Source organism: Chelonia mydas, chromosome 2 (assembly GCF_015237465.2).
Source record: "Chelonia mydas isolate rCheMyd1 chromosome 2, rCheMyd1.pri.v2, whole genome shotgun sequence".
Classification (NCBI taxonomy): Eukaryota; Metazoa; Chordata; order Testudines; family Cheloniidae; genus Chelonia; species Chelonia mydas.
The window spans coordinates 182,585,586-182,612,769 of record NC_057850.1 but is presented as its reverse complement, the minus strand read 5'-3'; the positions used below and the strand labels follow the sequence as shown (position 1 = coordinate 182,612,769).

Genomic DNA, 27,184 nt, shown 5'->3' with positions numbered 1-27,184 from the left:
TTCCAGTCTTTATCCAAGCCTAATTTAATGGTGTCCAGTTTGCAAATTAATTCCAATTCAACTGTCTCTCGTTGGAGTCTGTTTTTGAAGGTTTTTTGTTGTAATATTGTGACTTTTAGGTCTGTAATCGAGTGACCAGAGAGATTGAAGTGTTCTCCGACTGATTTTTGAATGTTATAATTCTTGAGGTCTGATTTGTGTCTGTTTATTCTTTTACGTAGAGACTGTCTGGTTTGGCAATGTACATGGCAGAGGGGCATTGCTGGCACATGATGGCATATATCACATTGGTAGATGTGCAGGTGAACGAGCCTCTGATAATATGGCTGTTGTGATTAGGCCCTATGATGGTGTCCCCTGAATAGATATGTGGACACAGTTGGCAACAGGCTTTGTTGCAAGGATAGGTTCCTGTGGTGTGTGTTTACCAGCAACCACAAAACAAAAACACTAACCCAGGAACCTATCCTGTTCTTTTTAAATAGACTTTTACCTATTTTAAAAAAGTTTATTTTACTTCATTTAGGCCTTCAGCATCCTAGCACTGTTTGTGTTACTGAACAATGCTGTTCAAAACAGTATATAAACACATCCTTTAATGAGGTGCCATGGGATTTAAATTCTGCAACCTCAACAGTTGGACAGTGCCCTGGCAACCTAGAATTGAATTAAAATAAAGACGTTTGAGTGCCGGTGAGATCTTTAACAAGTATTTGAACAGTTAAACACTTGCACTCATCTGAAAAGTGCTTTGTACATCATTTGATGTTTAATTGGGGCTTATAACAGCATACTACTGTATAAAAGTTATGACCTCCACTTTTATGTATAAGCCATCCTAAAACTACGATGCTATAAGACAGTGGCTCTCAACCTTTCCAGACTACTGTATCCCTTTCAGGAGTCTGTTTTGTCTTGCGTACCCCAAGTGTCACCTCACTAAAAAAAACTACTTGCTTACAAAATCAGACATAAATATACAAAAGTGTCATAGCACGCGATTACTGAAAAATTGCTTCCTTTCTCATGCTTACAATATAATTATAAAATAAATCAATTGGAATATAAATATTGTACTTACATTTCAGTGTAACTTATATAGAGCAGTACAAACAAACCATTATATGAAATTTTAGTTTGTACTCACGTCACTAATGTAAAACTAGGCAAATATTTAGGTGAGTTGATGTACCCCTTGGAAGACCTCTGCATACCCCCAGGGGGGTACATGTACCCCTGGTTGAGAACCACTGCATGTTAGAGAAAAGTAATTCCTATTGATTTATTTTTAATACTTCTGAATATTTCTAGAGCTCTTTCAACATTATCATAAAATAATTTTTCCATAAATATATAAATTTGGTATTGTTCACTAGAACTCTTCAGCATTTGAGAAAACCTAGGAAAATAAATCACAAATACTTATCTTTCACCTGCAATCCTTTTTTGAATCTGTTCCCAGAGTGCAGATCAGAATTCTGTTAGATTTTTCTTGGCTCCCAATCCAAATAAGGGCAAGTATATTTTCAGACACACAAATGAGACTACTGTGCTGGACATTCAAGGTGATGAAGATGCAAATAAGCCAGAGGGAGAGAGGCTTTCACTCAAATTGTGATGGCATATTGTTCCATTATGAGGGTAACATAGAAAGTGTGTTGATATTTTACAGCAAATGACTGCCATCTACAACAAGACAGTAGGATCTTGAGGCCAGTTTCAGTGAAAGTTATGTTTTTCAGTATTTGATGAAAGCAACAAAAAGGCTTTTTTAAAATAAGGTAATGACTGTCAATGTTGAAACTTTTATGTAAAAGTGAAGCTACATGTTTGTTTCTGTCATTGCCTTTAAAAGTACATTAAAGAGCCAGTCCTACAAACACTAGTGCTGTTTGACTGTAGAATTTACTACCATGAGTAGTTCTTATTTCATCTATGGGACTGATCATAATAAGAAGTATTGCATTTGGACAAAATGTTCACAGAAATTTAGAGATCAAGGACCCCAGAAGTTTGATGCAATTGCAGATCTTTTTTGTCATAAAATAAACTTTATTTTTCCAAATAAATGGAAGGTTTTCAGCATATTAATTCTTACTAGAAATATTTTGCATCATTTTTAATAATAAAGGTTCTATTTCAATTCTTAGTTTTTATTTAAATGTTGCAGTTATAGATAAACTACACATACCTATTTAAAAACTTGTTCAATAAGATAAGCCCTTCACAAAGACGTTTTCATGACAATATTTGTTTTATTAATCCAGCTGTAGGAATAGGGTTTAAGAGGAATGCTTTTCACCAGGCATAATAGTGCAGTGAAGACAGAATTATGATGCTGCTCTCTTGGGTGGAAAGTTGTCAATTTCTCGCCTTTCCTATGGACCGCTCTCTTTACTCTGATGAGGTTAAGAGAAGAAACTGTGACTACAAATCTTAATAGGTTTCTGTACGAGAGATGTGGGAACTTGTCTTGTGATGACATTTTGTTCGCTTGTTTGCATTTTTAATGACTAGTTTTTCTTATCTTAGGGCAGGTCTACACTTAAAACGTTGCATTGGTATAGCTGTGCCGCTGTTGCGCTTAAGTGAAGACACTCCTATGCCAATTAGCATAGTTAATCCACCTCTCCGAGAGGCAACAGCTATGTTGATGGGAGAGGTTCTCCCGTTGACATAGTGCTGTCTACACGGGAGGTGAAGCTCGGTATAACTACATGCTCATGGGTTATATGACATAGTTATACTGACATAGGTCTGTAGTGTACACTTGGCCTTAGTGTAACAAGCATCTTAGTATAATATCTCGGAATGCTACTTTCCTGCCCTTAGTTGTGAAAGAGGTATAGTAATACATCTTACTGGATCATTCTGTTGAAATGAGGACAATATGAAAAATTTGCTCTATGAGCTGACCAGGTAAAGTAGTCCAGATGTGACTAACAGTAGCTAGTGAATCCTCTTTGTTCTATGCTCTAGATCAGCATAATCTCAATGTTAAGGTCATTTCAGAGAAGATTAGAAATTAAAACTATCCTAATTGTAGTTGAATATACTCCAGGGTGCATGAACTCAAGGAATAAAAGGTTGCTTGCAGTCTCATTGATATTGCAGTGCAGTAAGTTTTATCAGCAACTCCCCTTATATATCCTGCACTAGGTCAGTGGTTCTCAACTAGGGGTACGCAGAGGTCTTGCAGGGGTACTCAGCTCATCTAGGTATTTGCCTAGTTTTACAACAGGCTACGTAAAAATCACTAGTGAAGTAAGTACAAACAAATTTCATACAGACAAATTATACTATACACTGAAATGTAAGTACAGTATTTATATTCCAGTTGATTTATTTTATAACTATATGGTAAAAATGAGAATAAGCAATTTTTCAGTACTAGTGTGCTGTGTCACTTTTGTATTTTTGTCTGATTTTGTAAGCAAGTAGTTTTTAAGTGAGGTGAAACTTGGGGGTATGCAAGACAAATCAGACTCCTGAAAGGGGTGCAGTTGTCTGGAAAGGTTGAGAACCACTGAGGTAGATGACTAGTCAGAATACTTGCTTCCACAGGCTTTGGGATAGCCGAAGCCTCTAGAAAATCCTTAGCGTATAGCAGTATTGAGGAGTAGACTTAGAGACAAAAAAGATTGTGTTAATGCTCCATTCAGATGAATGGAGGAGTGTTGAATGGGGTGCTGTGGACACTTGTCAGTATTTTCATCAGTGACTTGGATGATGAGGTTTAAATGCAGTACAGTCTTCAGAAATAAAACTGGCTGAAATCAGTACACTGAGATTCTGTAAAGGTAAGATAAAGAAGTGCACATAAAGAAGGGATATTCAAATGCGCAAATATAGAATGAAGAAATAATGGGAAGGTAGTAGTACAGTGCCAGAGAGAGGAAGATCAAGGTGTTTATAATGGGTGATAAATCGAGAGAGCTATCAATGTGATGCTTTTTGCCAAAAAAAACCAAAAACCCCAACCCAGCTGTGATATTCATGTTGCTAAAGCGCAATATGACATGCAGAGTAACTATTCTGATTTACTCCATATTGGTTAAACCTCACTTGGAGTACTGTGTTCACATTTGGGCACTATACTTTAAAGGGTGATGTTCAGAGGATAGCAACTAAAATTATTAATATGTAATATGTAAAGGAACATTAAAATGAGCACAGGGATTAATTATTCTTGGCAGTTAGTCTCAGCAAACAGAACAAGAAATACCAGGCTTAAACTGCAGTAAAGAAATTCTAGATTAGAGATGATGTTTTAAAATTAATTTTGGGGTTAATCTGTACAATTTTCCTTACAACTTCAAGAATATCAGATTTTTCTATACTTTCTAATAGGAAAGTAGATTCTCACAGTCCAACTTGATATAATCAAACAGGCCCCCCTACTATGAAATAATAATTTTCACAGCAGCTTCATTCTTTGAATAGAAATGAAATAGTGAGAGGGTATTTCTAAAAACTGTTTAGAGATACATATTTTTTAAATGTGCATGATGTGTCATGGTATATCTATTTTAGGTACTGTACTTATATGGCTCCCATCACTTTAATATGTGAGTGTCTTTAATATATTTATCCTCACAACATCCCTGTGAGGTAAATTTTCTTCCCATTTTACAGATGGGGAATTGAGGCCTGGAGACACTAGTGACTTTTCCAACATCACACAGGAAGTTTGTGGCAGACTAGGGAACTGAGCCCAGGTCTTCCAAGTCCCAGGTTAGAGGCCTAACCGCTGTATAATTTTCTCTCTGGTCCAGTGTTTTAACTCCGAGTGCCCTTTCTGCCTTAACACCTTGTCTTGGACACTATTGAAAATTATAGTTGTAAGTTCCAGCTTCTTATTTACGATCAACGCTAAAAATTTACTACTGGGGTTCTCTGGGTAACACGCTCCTTACAGCATTATGTTTCCCAAAATGGATACTGAAAACCGTATTCACCACATAAGCAGGCTTTTTCATGATGACTACCTTTTGGCAGCAGCGGCGGAGTGGAGAAATATTGTGAATTACACTGGTCTGAGGTCTGGAACTTGCTATTTGAAGTCTTGGGCCAGCATCAAAATAGCAAGGCTGGTCTAAAAGACCAGTGATATTTCTCCTGTCCAACATCTTGTAAAGCTTTATAGCTAGCAGCAGAAAGCAAGATGTCTCCATTCACTGTTTTGGTCTTCAGCTCCTTTGTGTTTATATTTCTAGGATTTATACCTCTCTCTTTATGCAGCTTGAGTAGCTGATGTTTCTTTAGCCCTTTCTAAGCCCGCAAGATCTTAAGAAACAAGAAAACTTCAGACCTCTTTGTTCCAGTGGCAGTTAAAATGTGGTGTATGTAGGGTTTCTTTTTCTTAAATGCTACTGAATGTTCTGAAACGGCCGTAGATCTATTCAGGTGCTTAATCAAGAGCCTATTGACATCAATGAGCTTTGGATCAGGCCCTTAATCTTTTTTATGTCCCGTCGCCTGCTACTAGACATGGTTCACCCTGATCCAGTGCATCCTTACATTTGACAGGTCGCCCAGCACAGACTTCGCCTTTCTTTGTTACCTTCTTCCTGAACAAAGCAAGGTGGAAATGCCCTTAACAGATGGTGATGTGGTTAGTGCTTTAAACAATACCAAATACCATAAATTGATTCTTTCTGTAAAATAACTTCTAATGCAAGGTAAACTCATACAGAAATTATATAGATTTCAAACAAAAACCGTTACCATCTGCTCTGAGAAATAGTGTACCACAAACAAAGCTCTTTGTTACTTAGGACAGAAAATATATTTATTTATATCTCTATATTTGAGAAACCATGGGCCTCATTCTCCTTTCACTTACACTGATGTAGTTCCATTGACTAGTGGAGTTACTGCTTATTTACACTGTGTAAATGAGAGGAGAACTGGGTTCTGTGTCTCTTAAACAACCATATCTCCTCATTGCCTATTAGATACAGCCCCATCTGCTGCTGTCAGAAATGAGTCTCCAGACCTGATTTTCAACCTCACAGACAAGCCAGGCCTGCCTTTGAAGCTGGCTAATTTCTACCTCCCCCTACTCCTTGGGGAAAAGTTCTCTTTACATATACTTATCCTTGCTCAACTGCTTTCTTCAGAAATATACAACTCCCATTAAACCTCCACCCAAAACCAGACGCTTCAAATCAAGAAATAAAACTCTGGCCTCTGATGTATTGGCTAAGAAGAGTTGATTTTCATAAAGCTGTTAGCTATAGCCCCATATACACTACACAAATAACCACATGAATACAGTTTTGTGAACCATGGGTATGACCCAATGATGTTATATTGACTCCAAGAGCTGTAGCTGTAAGAAGAATATCATGTGACTCATGATAAAATCATGGGAGTTTGCAGTATGGTTGTTTGAACCTTGATAGGTACCTAAGCTAAGTTAGTGTTCCTTAACAGGGTTATAATATTTATTTTTCTGCCAGACTGTTTAAGAAAACCTCAAACTGTTGTCCTACCACCGGTGCAGCTAGCAATGCTAGTGCTAGCAATGATGGGAATGCTAGTGTAGCCAGAACAACTTTTTCCTATGTGTCATCTGATCTTGCTTCCAGCAAGTTGAAATCAAAGTTTTAAAAATACCTATGTCCAGTCTATACCACTGCTTCCATGTTGCTGGCACTAGAGAAGCACCTAGGGGCTAGACCAAATGTGGCTGAACTGCTAAAAAGTTCCCTCCTGTTGATCAACTAGAGCGCTTTAGTCTTACCAGAAGCAACTAGAAAACATTAAAGTTTTCTGTCTCTTTATAATTATCCCACAGATCCCTTGGTAGAACTCATTTGGGCAAATTTTGGCAGACACATTTTAGATAACGAGAAGATTTATGCTGCATAAATTATCACCCTTTCACAATTACAGGTACACAAATAAACCTCCTTACCAATTTCTATCACAGTAGATACCCTTATTTGAAAATATAATGCATTTAAGCCCTTTGGTTACTGAAAAAGTATCACTTCAGTACCACATCTGCCAGTTCCTTAAATAGTGTCAATGAATTGGTATCGCTTCTATGAAACACACACAACCACAGTGTGTCTTAAATATTTTTAATTTAAAAAAAAAAACCTGAAGTGAAAGGAAATGATACAGTTATAATTGAGATGATTATATTTTTAAGTATAACCTAGATTTGCAAATCTTTCAAGAAGTCAGGTTCTTTCTCTGTCTGTCTCTGTGAGGTACTCTAGGTTATGTTATGCAGGAGGTCAGATTAGGTGACCATAAATTCCAGGGCAAGATGGGAACATTATGATTCTCTAATTTCAGAAAGTTTATATGTACTTCAGAAAGTTAAGTGTTGGCAGATTTCAAGTAGTGGCAGTGGTAATATTATCCACATTATCTAGGAATTAAGGCCCTGACCCTGCAGAACTTACTTACAATGCTTAACATTATTACTATGAGTAGTCCGACTAACACTTGGTAGTAAAGTTAAGCGTGGTCATATTTTGCAGAATCCGGGTCTAAGGGAGTTCACAGCTATTCATAGGATCAGACCAAGTCAATGAGGACCCTTTCAGTTAAAATGCATGTCCTGTGTAATGCAGGTTGATATTGGGATCCAGCATTGAGATTTCAGATCAGCAGATGCATTAATTTCTCAGCTAGACAATAAATGAAGTTTCTCTGACAACATGATTTGTTAAGTCCTAAATATGTCTATATTTCTGACTGCTTTTTCTTTAGCACCCATCTCCAGTATCTGAGACGCTGGACAGGTTTTAACAATTAAACTGAAAACTAGGCACAGCATACATTCTGTCTCTAGAAACTCAGCAGTTCGACTTTTGATGAACACACAGTCCTTCTCTCCTCTGTATCAGGCTGGAAAAATGCACTCGCATTACTTTTTTTTTTTTTCTTCAGTACCTTCCAGATAGATGAGTAATCCTAATATTTAGAAGTAGATGTAGAAAGTTAACCACTTGTAGAGGACTATTAAATGCTAGGTAGAAGGAGCTGTTAAAATCTCTTTGCTGAAAGGTGGATTTTTATATTTAAGGATGGCAGTGGCTCCTTAGGAGCACTTATGGTTTGTGTACATATGTATTTTGGCATCATGTAAAACAATTTTTGACTTGCCTCTGAATTTAAAAACACACCTGGTATGTTAGACTTTGAAAAGTAGCTACTGTACACATGCAATAGCTTTTTGAAAATATTAAGTGATTAAACCAAATTGATTGCTCCCTTGCCAAGATTTTCTAATCTCAATTTTTAGCTGATATTTAATAATAATAATAAAAAAGTGAATCAATAAAACTAATTTTTATAATCGCTTGACAGCCCTAATTTTAAGATTTTAAAACCAGTGATTTAAAAAAAATAATCACAATTAATCGTATTGTTAACCAATAATAGAATACCATTCACTTAAATATTTTTGGATGTTTTCTACATTTTCAAATATATTGATTTCAATTACAATACAGAATATTAAAGTGTACAATGCTCCCTTTATATTTATTTTTGATTAAAAGTATTTGCACTTTAAAAAACCCAAAAGAAATAGTATTTTTCAATTCCCCTAGTACAAGTACTGTAGTGCAATCTCTTTATCATGAAAATTGAACTTACAAATGTGGAATTATGTACAAAAAACTGCATTCAAAAATAAAACAGTGTAAAATTTTAGAGTCCGCAAGTGTACCCAGTCCTACTTCTTGTTCAGCCAATTGCTCAGACAAACAAGTTTGTTTACATATGCAGGAGATAATGTTCCCCGCTTCTTGTTTACAATGTCATCTGAAAGTGAAAACAGGTGTTCTCATTGCACTGTTATAGCTGAGGTTGCAAGATATTTATGTGCCAGATGCGGTAAAGATTCATATATCCTTCATGCTTCATCCACCATTCCAGGGGACATGCGTCCATGCTGATGATGGGTTTTTCTCAGTAACAATCCACAGCAATGCGGACCGACGCATGTTCATTTTTCGTTATCGGAGTCAGATGCCACCAGCAGAAGGTTTGGTTTTTTTTGGTGGTTCGGGTTCTGTTGTTTCCACATCGGAGTGTTGCTCTCTTAAGACTTCTAAAGGCATGTTCCACACCTCATCCCTCTCAGATTTTGGAAGGCACTTCAGATTCTTAAACCTTGGGTCATGTGCCATGGCTATCTTTAGAAATCTCACATTGGTACCTTCTTTGCGTTTTATTAAATCTGCAGCATATGCGCTCTTAAAATTAGCAACATGTGCTGGGTCATCATCCGAGAGTGCTATAACATGAAATATATGGCAGAATGTGAGTAAAACAGAGCAGGGGACATACAATTCTCCCCCAAGGAGTTCAGTCACACATTTAATTAATTCCATATTTTTTTAACGAGCGTCATCAGCATGGAAGCATGTCCTCTGGAATGGTGGCCGAAGCATGAAGGGGCATACGAATGTTTAGCATATCTAGCACATAAATACTTTACAATGCCAGCTACAAAAGTGCCATGCAAAAATGCCTGTTCTCACTTTCTGGTGACTTACTTTCTTTACTTTATATTGTAAATAAGAAGAGGGCAGCATTATCTCCTGAAATGTAAACAAAGTTGTTTGTCATAGCAATTGGCTGAACAAGAAGTAGGATTGGGTAGACTTGTAGGCACTGAATTTTTCTGTTGTTCTGTTTTTGAGTGCAGTTATCTAACACACAAAAAAATCCACATTTGTAAATTGCACTTTCACGACAAAGAGATTGCACTACAGTACTTGTATGAGGTGAATTGAAAAATACTATTTCTATTGTTTATCATTTTTACAGTGCAAATATTTGTAATAAAAAATAATACACACTGATTTAAATTATAACACAGAATACAATATATATGAAAATGTATAAAAGCATCCAAAATATTTAATATATTTCAATTGGTATTCTATTGTTTAACAGTGTGATTTAAAACTGTGATTAATCACGATTAATTTTTTTGAGTTAGTCGCGTGAGTTAACTGCAATTAATCGACGGCCCTACTTAAAATATATATTTCCAGACTAAGATATTGACTTCTAATGGGAAACTATAATATACATCCTTTTTAAAAGGGAGATAAAATTCTAGAAATAGTAGTTTATAATGGAAGCCAGATAAATGTGCTGTAGTTCAGAATCTACCAGATACCTTAGCAGTTATTTTGATATTGTTTTATCTGCACTAGAATACATGTTCTTTATGAAAAAAGGGAATCCACTGAGGAATTTAATCCTTCTCAAGGGTTTGTTAGTGACAGTCATCCTCAGCAGATGGTCCATGTTGTCAATATGTACCAAACATAGCGATCATGATGTGTACAACGGACCTTGCTAAATTTTGGCAAAATTTTGACCGATTTCAACAAAGTGTGAGAAAAATAATTTTCTTCTGAATGTTAGAAATCTCCTGGTGTAGTTTTCTGTAGGAAGATTTTTCCAGTTTGATATGAAGAAGAGGGAATAAATACAGAGAAGCATAGGAAATTGCAACAAATGGTCTAGGGGAAAAATTGCCTATCACATAGGATGTACATTATTTGTGTTGCTATGGCTGAATGCAGTTTGCTTGTTAGTACCATGTGTTCAGTTACACATAATTTATAGGGCAAAGTATATGATCATCAGTCTTTTGGATGAGATGTGAAACTGGGGAGCTGTTCTCTTGTGGTAATTAAAAATCTCATGGCATTTTTAATTAAGTGTTGTTAAAGCTGTTAACATTGGGACGTGATCAGATTTTAGTTTGAGTAAGAAAGTTCTACAGAGTTAAATTCCCCTGCTGTTTCAGTTGGATATGATCCTCACTTCCTATTTTATTATTATTAATCATGTTCATTATGGTAGTGCATAAAGACCAACTGGATTGGGCCCCATTGTGCTAGGTACTGTACAGATACAGAGCACTGTAATAGGTAGCCCCTGCCCTGAAGAGCTTACAATCTAAATAGACAAGACAGGCACTGCGTGAAGAAAATGGGTAATAACATGAAAGCAGAGTGAACAATGTGATTTTAAATTTTTTTTTCTGGTGGGTTTAGTTAGGAGGGGATAACATAAATGGAAAGGAAAAAGGGGAGAGGGGACATCAAGGGGTCAAAGGGGATGGGAGATAAGAGGGGCAGGTGGTGGAGTAAAGCTTAAGGTGAAGAGACTGTGAAGGAGAGGGCTAGACCAAACAGCCAGTCAGCACAGGGCAGAGAAAGTCCAGTCAGAACTATACAAAGTTCTCTGAATGCCCAAACATTTGGCTGTTGGTCCAGTTGGGGTCCCTGGCTGCTTTTTCTCTGCAGGTTTTCCCCAAGACCCAGTATGGAGGGGAGGCACCACCTGGGCAGTAGTGTGGTGGGATCTCTCAGTTGTGCATCTGAGGAGGTGCCGGGGGGAGGAGCGGCCCTGGCTTGCGACCATTTTACCCCTTCTCTCCCAGTGCTGCTCCTGGTTTGGCTGCTTCTGCAGCTGCTCCTACCAGCTCCTACCTAACTACTGTGCTGTGTTTTGTTAAATAGTTGAAGCATTTCTCCCCAGCAGTGGATGCTTTGCAGTGGTGGGTTAAGGGATTCCTATGTATAATTTATAAGTCTTCTGATTAAAGTTTGAAAAGCACTTGGGCTCCTTCTGGACAAGAAGTTCTATATAAACTTTAGATTATCTCTAAAACACAGTTTTATGTTTATTGACTTTCTTTTTGGTTTTCAGCTCTCTTTCTGCAGCCTGGAATCTTCTACATGCTTCTCACACCATTATGTAGAAGGAGCTTTCTGAGTTTCATTTGTAAAGCAGAAGACGACTATTTTTGATTCTTTTTCACATGCAAGTATGAACATTATAACCTATGATGATTACTCCAATCCACCGCTTCAGAGATATTGAGAGGAAACCTGAATACCTCCAGCCAGACAAGTGTGTTCCACCTCCTAGCCATAGTTCCTTGGGAGCAATGTGGTTTATTCGAGACGGCTGTGGTATTGCATGTGCTGTGGTGACCTGGATGCTTGTCTTCTATGCAGACTTTGTAGTCCTTCTTGTTATGTTGGTTCCATCGAGAGACTACATTTATAGTGTGATCAATGGGATATTGTTCAACATGTTGGCTTTCCTGGCTTTGGCTTCACATTTTCGAGCTATGCTGTCAGACCCAGTAAGTATACTGTTATGTTATTCTTGCCTGCCAGATGTGGGGGAACTTGGGCCCTTGGTGAATAGCAGATTTAAATAACTTGTGTGTCATCGTGATCAGTAAGCTTGGTGTTGTGGTATGCTAATATATCATTCTGTTGTGTCAGATTGACCCACCAAATGTAAGGGACCAAATCTCAGATTCTCTTGAGCCTGGTATGAACAGCTTCCTATTAGTGTGAAAAGGGAAAGAGAGAGAGAGACTAACACCCTTTTACTCACCAGTACTAGATACAATGTTTTTGGCTTGTCATGACCTGACAAGCCGGAAAGCTAGAAAAACTTGTTTCAATTGTCTGTCTCATCAAATGTCACTACAGCGGAATGGGATAGGAAAGAAATTACAATGACTTCTGTAGTGAAAAAGTTATGATTCTTTTTCACATTAATGATTTAGCTGAATTTCTTGGATTATACCTACTAATTTGTATGTCTGTTTTTAGCATTAAATCCCCCTAATAATATCAGCCCATATCTCCATGGCTTCAAAAATGTACCAGATTCCTTTTAACTGAAAGGCTAAAGAATCTAAGGTTAGATTTGAAACACAAGATGGATAGTGCAGTATCCAGGGACTTTGCCTTGGTCAAAAACACAGTCCTACCCCCCTTTCTCCTCGCATCTCTGAACTGTTGGTAGGGGATTTTTATCAGAGTGCTATCCCTAAATCATCTTCGATGGCCCTGTCTTTCATATCTGGCTAGTAGATTAAATTTAAAGTTCTTGTTCTTCTAGCTGACAAAAAGGAGAGTAAGTTTTGTCTCTTCTGCCTTCAGAGTCTAGTGGCTGATGTTGGGAATGTTGAAAGAGTCTCTGACACTCTGATCCCTCCCCCAAGCTCCACTTTGCGGGTGAAACCCCCCATCATGAAAACTCTAATGCCTGTATTTATTGCTTAGCTTGCATCTTATTCAGGAACAGCAACAGGGAACTGACCTAGTTCTGGGCAGTTTCACTGCTGCTTACTGTAAACTTGGTCAACTATGAGCGGTAGTGGAGGTACTGAAGCTTTTGTCGTCAGACTCAGGAATACAGCACTGCAGCAATTCACATACAGTTCATATTTTGAAGGATTTTTTTTTTTATTGTAAATTATTTGAATTACAGTAGTGTCCCTGAGGGGTCCGATTGTGCTAGGCATTGTATAGAGATAGAGTAAGAGACCGTTCTCGCCATAAAAAGTTTCCAATCTAAATAAAACAGGCAGACAAAGGGTAGGAGAAAGGGACATAATGCAGAAGTAGAGTGATAAGTAAATGTCATGTTAGTTCCACATTTATTTATTTATGGTGGCTGGCAGAGGGGCTAATGGGTGTTAAGGTTTTTTGTCAGTTATTTGGTTGGGTTTTGTTATGAGAGTATCAGCTAAACAGAAAGACAAAAGAAGGGGGGCATAGAAAGGAGATGATGGGGACAGGATAGGTGCAGTGAGGCAGAGGTGAGGAAACTGTGAAGCGGTGGGGCTAGAGCAAAGAGCCAGTCGCTACAAGGAAGAGCATGTCCAGTGTCAAAAATGTAGTTGAAAGCATTGTTGCTATAAAAACTCTTCCACCAAAAGTCAATTGTAATGTTGTTTTCCTAACACAAGATTTATTTTAATATGTACCTCCACACTAGCAGTCATTCATGTGGTATGTTTCAGGCTTTTTTAATTAACGTTTTTGCAGTGAAATTGTTAATGTTAAGGTTGGAGATCTTTAATTTCCTGTCTTTTGAGAGTTAAGGTTCCTTCAGTAACATTAACTCAGCAATATTAAAGATGCATATTTAAGGGGAGACTTCAGAAACTGCACTATCACAGTGAGTGCAAGAATTTTAACTCATCTTATTTCTTTTTCTGGGCCTTATTTTTAAAGTGGTATTTGTATACTTAACATCTCTCTAAAACTTCTCATTTAAAAAACCCAAAACAAATTGGCCATTTATGAACACACGCAAAATATGTTTGTCTGCAACATTTTTACTTACATTAAACATTTCAGTTGTGTAACTTTTATGAGAACACATGCATATGTCCAGTTTGCTGTGACTCAAGGTCAGATGACAAGTCCAAGTAAACAGATAAGGATTACACCCTGCTTATTATTTACGTACTATAGTATGGCCTTACAATAGTGTCCTTTCTGTATCTTTTCTCTTGTTCAATCAAATTGTGAAATATTATGGTTGATGTTAGGGAAACGTGCATCTCTCTTCCCTTCCAAGAGCTTGAACTGGGTCTCTTGATGTTATTGGTGAACACTGTGGGTACTGAAATCTTTGTTTTCATTTCCAGGGTGCTGTGCCCAAAGGTAATGCCACAAAAGAATTCATTGAGAGTTTACAGCTGAAGCCAGGACAGGTGGTTTATAAGTGTCCAAAATGCTGTAGCATCAAACCAGACAGAGCACATCACTGCAGGTACAGTCACTTGTGTGTTGTGATTTAATGATGTGATGCTGTGGTTCAAGATTAAAAGAAAGCACTTATGTGGTGGACCAGTGTACTGTTGTAGAATGGGATTTCCAAGGGGGCTTAAAGGATTTATGCACCTAACTCCCATTGAACCCTAATGTGAGTTGGGTGCCTAACTCTCTTAGATTCCTCTGAAAATCCCAGTGCTCAATGAAGACCATAAAATGTAGCATGTCCCAGAATACTTTGATATTGTGCCTTTTGACATTATGTCGCATCCTGATTGTGAGGCACTTCGCTACCTGCCCTTGTCTATGCCTTGCCTGGGGTCAGCTCCTTGATCCTCCTGGCAACGCAAGCACTCCCCTCCAGGCCTTGCACTCTCTTTACAGGTTAGCAATAGGGATACACCAACCCCTGAGTCCTGCGAGAATCCCCTTTAGTGTCCAGCCCCTGCTTCATTGGACACTCCCAGAATTACCAGGCCTGCTGTTCCCAAATGAAAAGTACACCACAGCTTACTAATTCACCTTAGAACACAGCTCCACTTCACACACAGCCAGGGTCAGCCTTATGGGTGGGCCACCCGGGTGACTGCCCAGAGTGCTGTGGTCGGGGGGGGTGCAGTGAGGCAGTGCAGAGGTGCATGCTGCTGGCTGGCAGGGGAACACCACAAACTCGCAGAGGCGACACGTGCGGGGTGCCCAGATTTCTCCCGGCAACGGAACGTGGGGCGGGGGTGTGAGCAGTGATGCACAGATACTACTTGTCCCCTCCCCGCAACGTTCCTCAGCATCCCCTTAGGAGGCTATGATGTGAGGAGCAACGCCAGGGCTCCCTGCATCCAGGTCAGTTTCCCCACCTGGACTGTGCTGTGAGGCGAGCATCAGAAGTTGATGCTCTCCTGCCCTCCCCTTACACAGCCCAAGTAAGTTCATGGAGGATAGGTCCATCAATGGCTATTAGCCAAGATGGTCATGGATGCAACCCTATACTCTGGGTGTCCCTAAAACTCTGATGGCCAGAAGCTGGGACTGATGATAGGATGGGTCACTTGATAAATTGCCCTGTTCTGTTAACTTCTTCTGAAACAGATTTTAAGCTATCATGGGATAAGAGGAAACATCCTCTCATGGATTGGTAACTGGTTAAAAGATAAGAAACAAAGGGTAGGGATAAATGGTCAGCTCTCAGAATGGAGAGAGGTAAATAGTGGTGCCCCCTAGGGGTCTGTACTGAGACGAGTCCTCTTTAACATATTCATAAATGATCTGGATAAAGGGGTAAACAGTGAGGTGGCAAAATTTGCAGATGATACAAAACTACTCAAGGTAGTTAAGTCCCAGGCAGACTGCAAAGAGCTACAAAAGGATCTCTCAAAACTGGGTGGTTGGGCAACAAAATGGTAGATGAAATTCAATGTTGATAAATGGAAAGTAAAGCACACTGGAAAACATAATCCCAGCTATACATATAAAATGATGGGGTATAAATTAGCTGTTACCACTCAAGAAAGAGATCTTAGAGTCATTGTGGATAGTTCTCTGAAATCATCCACTCAGTGTGCAGCGGCAGTCAAAAAAGCAAACAGAATGTTGGGAATCATTAAGGGAAAGATAATAAGACAGAAAATATCATATTGCTTCTATATGAATCCATGGTATGCCCACATCTTGAATACTGTGCGCAGATGCGGTCGCCCATCTCAAAAAAGGTAGATTGGAATTGGAAAAGGTTCAGGAAAGGGCAACAAAAATTATTAGGGGCATGGAACCAGGGCTTTGGAGCTGTGCTCCGGCTCCGCTCCAGCTCCAGGCAAAAACCTGCCGCTCCACTACTCTGGAGCTGCTCCGTGCTACAGCTCCGGGATCTGCTCCAAAGTCCTGCATGGAACAGCTTCTGTATGAGGAGAAATTAATAGGACTGGGACTTTTCAGCTTGGAAAAGAGATGGGGCGGAGGGAAAGAGGGGATATGTTAGAGGTCCATAAAATCATGACTCATGTGGAGAAAGGAAAAAAGGAGGTGTTATTTACTCCTTCTCATAACACAAGAACTAGGGGTCGCCAAATGAAATTAATAGGCAGCCAGCTTAAAACAAACAAAAGGAAGTATTTCTTCAAACAACCAACCTGCACAGTCAACCTGTGGAAGTCATTGCCGGGGATGTTTTGAAGGCCAAGACTATAACAGGGTTAAAAAAAGAACTAGATGAATTCATGGAGGATAGGTCCATCAATGGCTATTAGCCAGGGTGCACAGGGATGGTGGCCCTAGCCTCTGTTTGCCAGAGACTGGGAATGAGCGACATGGAACGGATCACTTGATGATTACCTGTTCTGTTCATGCCCTCTGGGGCACCTGGCACTGGTCACTGTCGGAAGACAGGATACTGGGCTAGATGGACCTTTGGTCTGACCCAGTATGGCCTTTTTTCGTTCTTATGTAACAGTCACTGTCAAATGACAGGATACTGGGCTAGACGGACTATTGGTTTGAACCAGTGTGGCCATTCTTATGACGTATAGAACATATTTTTAAGCATATATACATAACTCTTCAAATATTTTCTGTACATACATCAGTCAGTGATTATGATGACTTGGCTTTCTTTAGAGACCTTACATTACATTCTTTGTCAGACTTGTATGTAGATACCAGACCCAGGGGATCCCTCTAACCCTTATGTACCCCTGTCTGGTTGAAAGAGATCCCTGGGTCACAGACACATTTGAACCAGAATTATTCACCAGTGGTTAAAAGCAATTGAAAATGACATGTGAGTCGTGCACAGTACTTTCTTTGTCATTGTTTATTTGTGGACCAAATTTCTCCAAGCATGTCAGTCACTTGTCTGTTACAAGTGTGGAGTTTTAAAAGGCATAAAAATATCTTAATTATTTTTAAATCACTTTTTCACAGTTATGAAATATAATATTAGTTAAAAGAAAGTATGTTTTCTGGGAGAGTGGTGTATAAATACAGGGAAAGCTGTTGCACACAGCTCAGCGGTGAGCGCATGAAAGTTATAGTTGCAGTTATAAGCAGCAAGACTGCAGAAGGTTGATATAGCTCTTATTGTATTACATCTTACTTTGATAGTCTGCCACTGGGTCCTCTGTCTGTTGTCAGGATAATCAGTGAAGTACGGTATGGGTATGTGGGAATGAAACAGGTAGAGAATGGGTGAAAGAGAGCGAACTGAGAGGAAAAAGACCCAGAGGGGACATATAAATAAAAAGTCATAGAAGTCAGAAATCAAAATGTGTGTAAGTCCATAAAAAGTGACATGTCTCAAAACACTAGTATCTTCATTCACGGACCTGATAGCATTTGTGACTTTGGCTTTAATTAGCCCTTTTATTACTACTAAATTAATTTAAAACTTGCTTTAAATAGGTAATTTAATTTCAGATTTCCATATTTTGATTTACAAAGGACAAACAAAAATTATGGGACCTAAATTATGCATGTGGTGGGGAGTTCGGGTCTCCCCCCCGCCTTTCCCTCTCTCTTTTTTGATATGACAAACATCCTTGGGGGAGCTATTCACAATAAGCTTTTAGTATTAAAACAGTTATTTAGGTCACTAATTTCTAATGATTCTTTTTTTTAGTATAAAATAGAAAAACTTTGTTTCAGTGGGTAGTTAGGTGATCTGTGTGAGCGTCGTCATTCCCCCCCCCCGCCCGCCCCAGTGTATTCCTAGAGGATTTGCATGAAGGGACTGCAGTTACTTTCTGGGGGGTTAGGCTGCTTTGTGTAGCCATCTGTCTTTTTAGATTTGGGGGAGCTATAGCTACCACTAACAACAACCCTCTTCTGCTACCTAGGGATGTAAAACGTTAACCAGGGGTTAACAGTTAAGGTGGGTTAACCGGTAAGACTAATGCTTACTGGTTAACATTTTACGTCGCTAATTCTCAGGCCATCTCCAATGCCCATTGAGGTCCATGGGAATCCTTTAAAATAAATAATTCGCTGTTCTGTGTGTGGGTGTTTCTCACAGCAGGATCATACGCATGCACAGCAGAGGGTGTTGGTTGCTATGTGCATGAGAGTTCCTGCTGTTCACATGCTTGTGTGAGGGAGCTGCACCCAACTAACTGCTCCTTCTGGCCCTGAGTTTCTGGCTGTGCTCCTGGGAAGGAAGCAGGGTGATCCCTACTAACCTTTTGGCCCTGTCTCTGCCATCTAGCCCCCTGGAAGCATCTGAGGGTGGAGGGTCTTTGCTGCTTCCCAACTCCCTGCCTTGTCCTAGTCTCAGCTCCTGGAAGTTACTCCAGCTCCAGTTCTCACCCTGTCCCACCATTGGCTCCTGCAGGTGATGTCATAGCTCCAGCCCCTTGCGGCTTCCCATCCCTACTCCTTAGGACTCCTGTGTGGGCTACTGTCTCTGTCCCCCCTTGGCCTGGCTGCTCCACGTCATCCCTCTGGAGGGGACTCCTTCCCTCTTCTCTCAACCCAATGTCTCCTGGCTTCCCCCGAGTGCTGCAGAGAGTAGGTGGTAGATACCTACTTCCCAGCTAGTCATCTTCTCTATCTCCAAGATCTTGTGGAGCAGCCTGGGGAAAGGGTACCCGTTCCTCCTGTGATATGCCCTCTGGCTCATAAACGGATCCAAGGGGTAAGAAAGAGGACAACTTGCTCCCTCGCTATGTCTCCTGGTATTCCCTAGCTCTGTGAATGGGTGTAGGGAAAGAAAGAGGCTTCCCTTACTCTCCTTGTGCTCTCCTGCACCCACATGGGAGTTCATTAATGAAGGTACCGCTGGGCATGCCTTGTTCCCTACCTCTTTCTGGTAGTGCTCTCTTGCCCCCTGCAGAGGTTTGGGGAGTGAAAAATAGTCTTCCTTGGGGCCATAGCCAGAGGTCCAGGGAAGAGGAGAGCCTCTCTAGCCCTGGACTTATACACAGGACAGTCTACTGCTGTGTCACTCTTGCAGAGATGGGAATAATGTGCATGTGAGCTACTGGCAGAATAGGGCATGAGACAGGAGATGAAACTGACAAACAATAAGACGACAAGACTGATTATACCCAAAGGTGCACGTGAACACCTAATAAACTGACGGAAAACAATAGTTTTTCTATCTTAGTCACCATAGATGGTGTGTTATCAAAAGGACAGTTTTAAAGCAACTAATCCTATTTTTAAGTTAGGGTGCCCTTTTAAATATGCATGCTTTAAAATCGCAATAATTTTAAGCTTCTTCCTGCAATACAAAGCTTCTTGTGTTAGTGATGACTATTGAATCTGGGAGCAAATATTGACCTGAGTAACTTTTGTCTGCTTGAGGAGAAAAAAAATCTTAGGTCCCAATCCTGCAAAGCCTGCTGGTCCTGAGCCTGCACAGTCTGACGTTCAAGATCTTAGTTGTTTATTTGCATCTTGGGAATTCTGTTTCTTGCCTTTGGGGACTGCTTCCTTCCAGGATCTGTAATAAATACTCGACTGTTTCAAAATAGGGATGTTAATGTTTATTAACTTTTTTTTTTTGTTTTATTTTTATTGTCAGTGCATTCTTGTAATTAGTTTCTTTAAGAGTTAGAGTTTTTTCTTTAAGGTCAAACAATTTAACTTTATAATAAGAAAAATATAATAAGCAGAACCCTCCATTTCTCTGTTTAAATCCTGTGAGGGTTGTTATGAATCCACATATTCTTGGTTTTCATATTTGGTTTTCATACTTTTTTATGCATTTTAGTACCAGGGGGACTGGCTTTCTTCACTGCTTTATCAGATGATAGAAGAGTAAAAAGCCTTTTATGATGTTAGTTGGAGATTTAAAATGCCAGTGAAGCAGCAGTGACTAGTAAGCTAAGAGATACTAACATTACAATGAATTAATCATCTTTGATTGTTTGACTCCTAAGTACAGTATGCATTTGCAGGACTTTTATTTTTTAGAATTTGTAATTAGAATTGTTACATACACTTGAGTGCTTCTGCCCACTTTTGCTGAGTGCTTAAAATCTAATTTTTTAATTGTGGTGATGGTGTCTCAGTGACACGCACTGGTAAATTAATCCAGTGCTTGATTGACTTCATTGCCAGGTATTTTTCTGAAAAATTAATTTGAATTTTCCATTTTTATTTTTTTTTTCAACAAAGCTCCTGTCAGAGTAAATTTAATAAATTGTAACAAATTACTGAAATTGTACCTAAGGTTATTCTGAGAAGTTTATCCATTGCAGTATCCTATGATTTTATTTTTTATTCTACTACACTGAAACTCTCACAGAGCCCAGCGGTCAAACCTAGACTAGATTTAAATCAATTTCATTTCATTTGCTTAAATATAATATATAATGTACAATCTCTGTATATTAGTGGAACCGTTAATCATAATTGGTTACTTTGTTGTGATTTGACATTTAGTTTTTGTACGACTGCAATTTGGGACCATAGGTTGGTTGACAATTTTGAACAGAAGTAGCCATATTAACGTACGTACGTACGTGTGTGTGTGTCTCCAGGTGCCCAATATTTTCTTTGTACTATTGCTGTATTTTCTGAAAACCACACACTATAAAGATATTCTTTATTGCAGCGTTTGCAAGAGGTGTATTCGGAAAATGGATCATCACTGTCCATGGGTTAATAACTGTGTAGGAGAGAATAACCAGAAGTACTTTGTACTGTTTACAGTAAGTTGTTTATTGAGTAAATTTTTCTGTCCAAGCAGAGACAATGAAATTCCAAGCATGACTGTTAAATAGCTGTGAAGATAGGTTTTTGTTTGTTTGTTTGTTTGTTTGTTTTTATCTTAGTATAACCAAACTGGGAAATATGTTACAAATTAGCAAAATTTAAATAATTAGGGAGAAAATGTTATAAAAGAGCAGAAATAAGTCATCACAAAATGTACTTTGCCATTTATTTTGTCAATTTGTGTAGTATTGGTTAGTATAATTCATAGTGTAGCAGTAAATATACCTCACAAAATCCTCCACAGTAATAATAATGAAGTCTCAATCAGCTCTTTGGGGGAGGGGCTGACTTTTTGTTCTGTATTGATATTTTATTTGTGCAGCACAATAGAGTTCAGGCCCATGAGCAGGGCTTTGAGATGCTACAGTAATACAAATAATAATAATATTGTGCCTCATTATTGCATCTGCTGTTACCTCTTTGCTGCGAGGGTGGAGAGAAACCTCATTTTTTTTGGCAAGGATTACAAGGGTTCTACTTGTAAGTAGCCAATGTTGGCACTCAAAAATCAGGCAGAAATGCTTCTGATTTTCTGACGGACTGTGTCCTGTATCTACTGTATATAGAGAAAAAGCATGGGAGTGCAAACTTAATTACCATATTTTCCATGTAAACAGTGAAATCTGGGCTTTATTGAAGTCAACGACAAAAATCCCAGGATTTCACCCAAAAAATTCATGTCAAGAGAATATTACAGCTGCACAATTGACTTTTAGTGTTGTTACATTTTATCAGTAATCTTTTATGGTAAGTCTCTGGGTGGAAGATGGAATAGGTGCAAGTCTTCAGTCAGGCTTGCAGTAAGAATTGAAAATAAATGTATGAACCCTTTAATTTGCTTTTCACTTTATATGGTGTATTTTGATATTGCCACAGGCACAGCTAGTTAGCTTTCTTTTTGAGGCACAATACCTAGTTTAGTTGAGAAAATATGAAAATATTTATGCCGGGTACTTTTCCACTGGACTAGTCTCTTCTCCTCCGTCTGATTAAGCCTGTACTATCTTAAATGTAAATGAATCTCTCCTTTTCAATAACCAGATTGGAATACCATTCCTAGCTGGTTCATCCCAAATGTGGGATGTTGGATTTCAGTTTCAGCTAAATTTGACAAGTCTGTATTTCAAAGTGGACCATATTAAACACATAATCTGTCTGAGGAAAAGATTAAACAAGTTTTTCTATTAACCTCTTTTTAAGGGCTCAAGAGGAGGAAGGATGGTAGCACATAAAAGTATCAAAAGAAAAATATTTTTCCATTGTCTTTCACTTGCACCTCATTTGGAAGATATCATGTTCCCATATTCGTTGGTATTTGTCTCATTCTGTACCACTACAATGAAAACCTTCCTACGTACATGTGTGTATGTTGTAAGTGGTGGGGGTAGCAATGCCTGTAGTTAACAATTTAAAATTTTCCATGCTAAGTGTCTGCCTCATGTTGATATTTATTTATTTAATTTTTAAAATTCCGTGAAAATGGTTCCGCTATTTTTCAGAATGAGATCAAGGAAAAACACATTGTGCCAGTAGTAAAAATAAAACCAAAAACCCAACAAACAAAAACTTACAACTGTTACATTGAAAAGCCCTAGCACTTCCATGCTTTGGAACAGCGACTTGAAATTTGTCAGTGTTGTCCTGATATCAGGGATGTGCCTTTTGCTGTCCCCCTTGAAAATCCGGCCAAATTTGGCCAAGTTATGAGCCTCTAAAAATCTCATTTTACATATTATCAGTAGAGACTACAAATAGTATATGATAGGCAACATGGCCCTGTGGATAGATAGCTGAACTGGAATTCAGGAACCCTGGGTTCTGTTCCCAGCTCTGCTGTTGTCCTGCTGGGAACCTTGGGCAAGTCACTAAATCTTTCTGCCTCAGTTTCCCTATCTGTGATATAGGAATGATGATACTGACCTCCTTTGTAAAGCAGTAAAGATCTACTGATGAAAAGTGCTATATAAGGACAAGGTGTTGTTATCATATAACAAGATTGTATCAGAATGCATATGCACAAGGGGGCGAAATTAAGATTGTCTACCTTAGTTTTGGCATTTCCTAATTTTTGAGTGCTCGACTTTGCAGCCTTAACATTTTTAATGTAGTTTATTTGGACATATGTGTATAAGCAGCTTTTACAGCTATGCTTAAAAATATTTTAAATACCTTGTTGTTTCAGATGTATATAGCACTAATTTCCATGCATGCCCTCATCATGGTGGGATTTCACTTCCTGTATTGCTTTGAAGAAGACTGGACAAGTGAGTATTGACACAGTATTCCTTTCAAATACCAAATTAACCTGTAGAAACAGCATTGTGATATAGTTTAGGGGAAAGGCAGCTTTTTTTACTGCTTGTTGCCAGAGAATGCTGTTAATGTTACGAGCTACTTTTTATTTTTGTGACCATTCCTGGAGTTTTAAAATTCCACCTATCCTGTTAGGAATTTTCTGTCCTGAAGGGTTAAGTCCTATTTAAACACACACCATACATAACCTGGAGAACAGATAGAATATTAAGGCTCTATGTCAGTACATAGGAAAAGATTAGTGTATACATGAATATATCACTGATAATTCCTGCATACTAAAGTGAGATGGGGAGAATGCATGGGCTCTTTTACAATCAGGTAATGGAAACCAGCCCTGTAAAACGGTTGAGAAAACTGATCAGCTCAGATGCAAAAATGCACTCTCATATGTTCAGATAACTCTCCCTGCCCTCCAAAAACAAAAAACACCTCATGCTGGAAAAGTCAATGAGTAGAATTTTACAAAGCTGCTTTAAACCATCGGGTTTAATCCACAGTAGTTAGGTAGATTGATTTATTTTTAAAAAGAGCCAGGGCTTGATAAATCCACTTGCCAATACCAAGTAGAAAAGTTTATCTTAGAGGTGGGTGGGTGTATGTGCATGTGTTTGCATGCAGGAGGATGAGTTTCAATTTTTGCAGGATTTAAGTTTTCACTTTGAAATAATTACAATTTTAGTCATTAGAACTGTGAAGAAAACCTTACAAATGAGAACTAATGTATTGCAAGCCTGCAGCTCATAACTTTGCCAGGGAGGCACAGAGTTAAACTGATAAAATCTGCAGCTGCCCACAGTGGGCAGAAGGAGGCTGTGGGAGTGGTAAAATAAAAGAGGGTTCCTTTCCCTCTCCAAAATAATCAGGCTCTAGAGAGCTAACGAAAAGCGAGCTGCTTCTCTTTTTCAGGTATGGAATCGCTGAGCAGGATTCAGGGGCAGGACCCTGGCAGAAAGCAGCTGGGGGGTGCATCTGAGTTTCTGTAGTTACTGCTGACCCTGGACCCTATTGATGGGGTCCTCATCTTTTGTATTGGCCTCTGGGTATTAGGTGTCTGGTAAAATTTAGAATCCTTGGTCAGGGCAATATCTGCAATTGGTGTACTTGTGGGAAAAGAACTGTTTTTAAGCAGTTCTCAGTATTTGATTTCACAGAATTGAGAATATATTAGAATTAATTCATAAGCTAGTAATTAAATTTTGTTTGTATCATTTTTCTTTTTTCTTATTTCCCCCTCACTTTCCTAGACTCACAGAAATGCAGGGCTGGAAGAGACCTTAGGAGGTCATCAGGTCCAGCCTCCTGCACTGAGGCAGGACCAAATAAATCTAGACCAGGGGTTCTCAAACTGGGGGTCAGGACCACTCAGGGGGTCATGAGGTTATTACATGGGGGGTCACGAGCTGTCAGCCTCCAACCCAAACCCTGCTTTGCATCCAGCATTTATAATTAGGTTAAATATATTAAAAAGTGTTTTTAATTTATAAAGGGAGGTCACACTCAGAGGCTTACTATGTGAAAGGGGTCACCAGTACAGAAGTTTGAGAATTACTGATCTAGACCATCCCTGACAGGTGTTTGTCCAACCTGTTCTTAAAACCCTCCAGTGATGGGGATTCCACATCCTTCCTTGGAAGCATATACCAGAGCTTAATTACATTTATAATTAGAAGGTTTTTCATAATATCTAATCTAAATCTCCTTTGCTGAAAATTAAGCCCTTTTCTTCTTGTTCTACCTTCAGTGGACATGGAGAACAATTGTTCTCCTTCTTTATAATGGCCCTAGCATATTTGAAGACTATCTGGTCCTCTCTTTGTCTTCTTTTCTCAAGACTAAACATGCCCAGTTTTTTAAATCTTTCCTCATAGATCAGGTTTTCTAAATCTTTTATCAATTTTGTTGCTTTTCTCCGGATTCTATCCAGTTTAGCCATATCTTTCCTATAGTGTAATGCCCAGAAGTGGACACGCTACTCCAGCTGAGGGCTCACCAGTGCCAAGTAGAGCAGGACAATGCTATTAGTCTTTTTTTGCAACTGTATCACATTATTGACTCCGTCAATTTGTGATCTGCTGTCACACCCAGAGCGTTTTCAGCAGTACTACCGCCTACCCAGTTATTCCCCATTTTATAATTGTGCATTTGATTTTTCCTCTTTAAGTCCTTTCACTTATCTTTATGATATTTCATCTTGTTCAATTCAGACCAATTCTCCAATTTGTGAAGGTTGTTTTTAATTCTAATCCAGTCCTACAAAGTGCTTGTAACCCCTCCCAGTTTATCTTCCTCAAATGTTATAAGCCTACATTCCTCCATTATCAAAATATTGAATAATACCTGACCCCTGCGGGACCCCACTAAATATGTCCTCCCAGTTTGATATCAGACCATTGATAACTGTTCTTTGAGTACGGTGTCTCAACCTGTTGTGCACCCACCTTTATAGTAATTTAATGTAGACTGAATTTCCCTAGTTTGCCTATGAGAATGTCATGTGGGACTATATCAAAGATTTACTAAAATCAGGATATCATGTCTACAATTTCCCTTCATCCATTAGGCTAGTAACCTGTCAAAGAAGGAAATTAGGTTAGTTTGGCATGACTTGTTCTTGACAAATCCATGCTGGCTATTCCTTATAACCCTGTTATCCTCCGGGTGTTCACAAATCGAATGTTTAATAATTTGTTCCAGTATCTTTCCAGGTATCGAAGTTAGGATGACTGGTCTATAATTCCCCCCTGGTCCTCATTGTTCCCCTTTTAAAGATAGGTGCTATGTTTTGCCCTTCTCCAGGTCTCTGGGAATCTCACCCAACCTCCATGAGTTCTCAAAGATAATTGCTAATAGTTCCAAGATTGCTTCAGCTAGTTCCTTAAGTATGCTAGGATGAACTTCACCAGGGCCTGCTGACTTGAGTACAACTAACTTATCTAAATCTTCTTTAACCTTTTCTTTCCCTCCTCGGCTTGCATTCCTTCCCCTTGTTGCTCATCATTGCCCTTTTTAGTGAAGACTGAAGCAAAATAGGCATTAAACACCTCTGCCTTCTTGGTGTCATCAGTTATTAGCTTTCCTTCCCTGCTAAATAGAGGACCTACACTTTCCTTCATTTTTTCTCTTGCTCCTAATGTATTTAAAGAACCTCTTTTTCTTTGCCTTTTATGTCCCTCACTAGGTGTAACTCATTTTGTGCCTTTAGACTTTCTGATTTTGTCCCTACATTCTTATGCTGTTCTTTTGTACTTCTTCTTAGCAATTAGTCCATGTTTCCACTTTTTGTAGGATTCTTTTTTGATTTCCAGGTCATTAAAGAGCTCCTGATGGAACTATATTGGCTTCTTGCTATTCTTCCTGTCTTTCCTTTGCATCAGGATAGTTTGCAGTTGCACCTTTAATAATGTCTCCTTGAGAAACTATCAGCTCTTCTGAACTACTTTTTCCCCTTAGATTTTTCCCCCCATGGGACCTTATATACCACCTCTCTGAGTTTGTTAAAGTCTGCTTTTTTGAAGTCCATTCTCCTTATTTTGCTCCTCTCACTCCTTCCTTTCCTTAGAATCATAAAGGCTATC

General features: G+C 38.9%; 1 protein-coding gene across 3 annotated transcripts in view; it reads left to right on the top strand.

Moving 5' to 3' along the window:
- Nucleotides 1-27,184, top strand: part of ZDHHC3 (zinc finger DHHC-type palmitoyltransferase 3) — a 43,744-nt gene that overhangs the window by 1,673 nt on the left and 14,887 nt on the right. For 2 of the 3 annotated variants that reach the window (XM_037890235.2, XM_037890238.2), the window contains exons 2-5: nucleotides 11,707-12,148; nucleotides 14,462-14,586; nucleotides 21,133-21,229; nucleotides 23,476-23,557. In XM_037890235.2, coding sequence (XP_037746163.1) covers nucleotides 11,843-12,148; nucleotides 14,462-14,586; nucleotides 21,133-21,229; nucleotides 23,476-23,557 — 610 coding nt within the window. In that variant the 5' untranslated portion in view covers nucleotides 11,707-11,842. Of the gene's footprint in view, nucleotides 1-4,635; nucleotides 4,735-11,706; nucleotides 12,149-14,461; nucleotides 14,587-21,132; nucleotides 21,230-23,475; nucleotides 23,558-27,184 lie in introns of all 3 variants that reach the window. The other variant, XM_043540774.1, reaches the window with a different exon arrangement.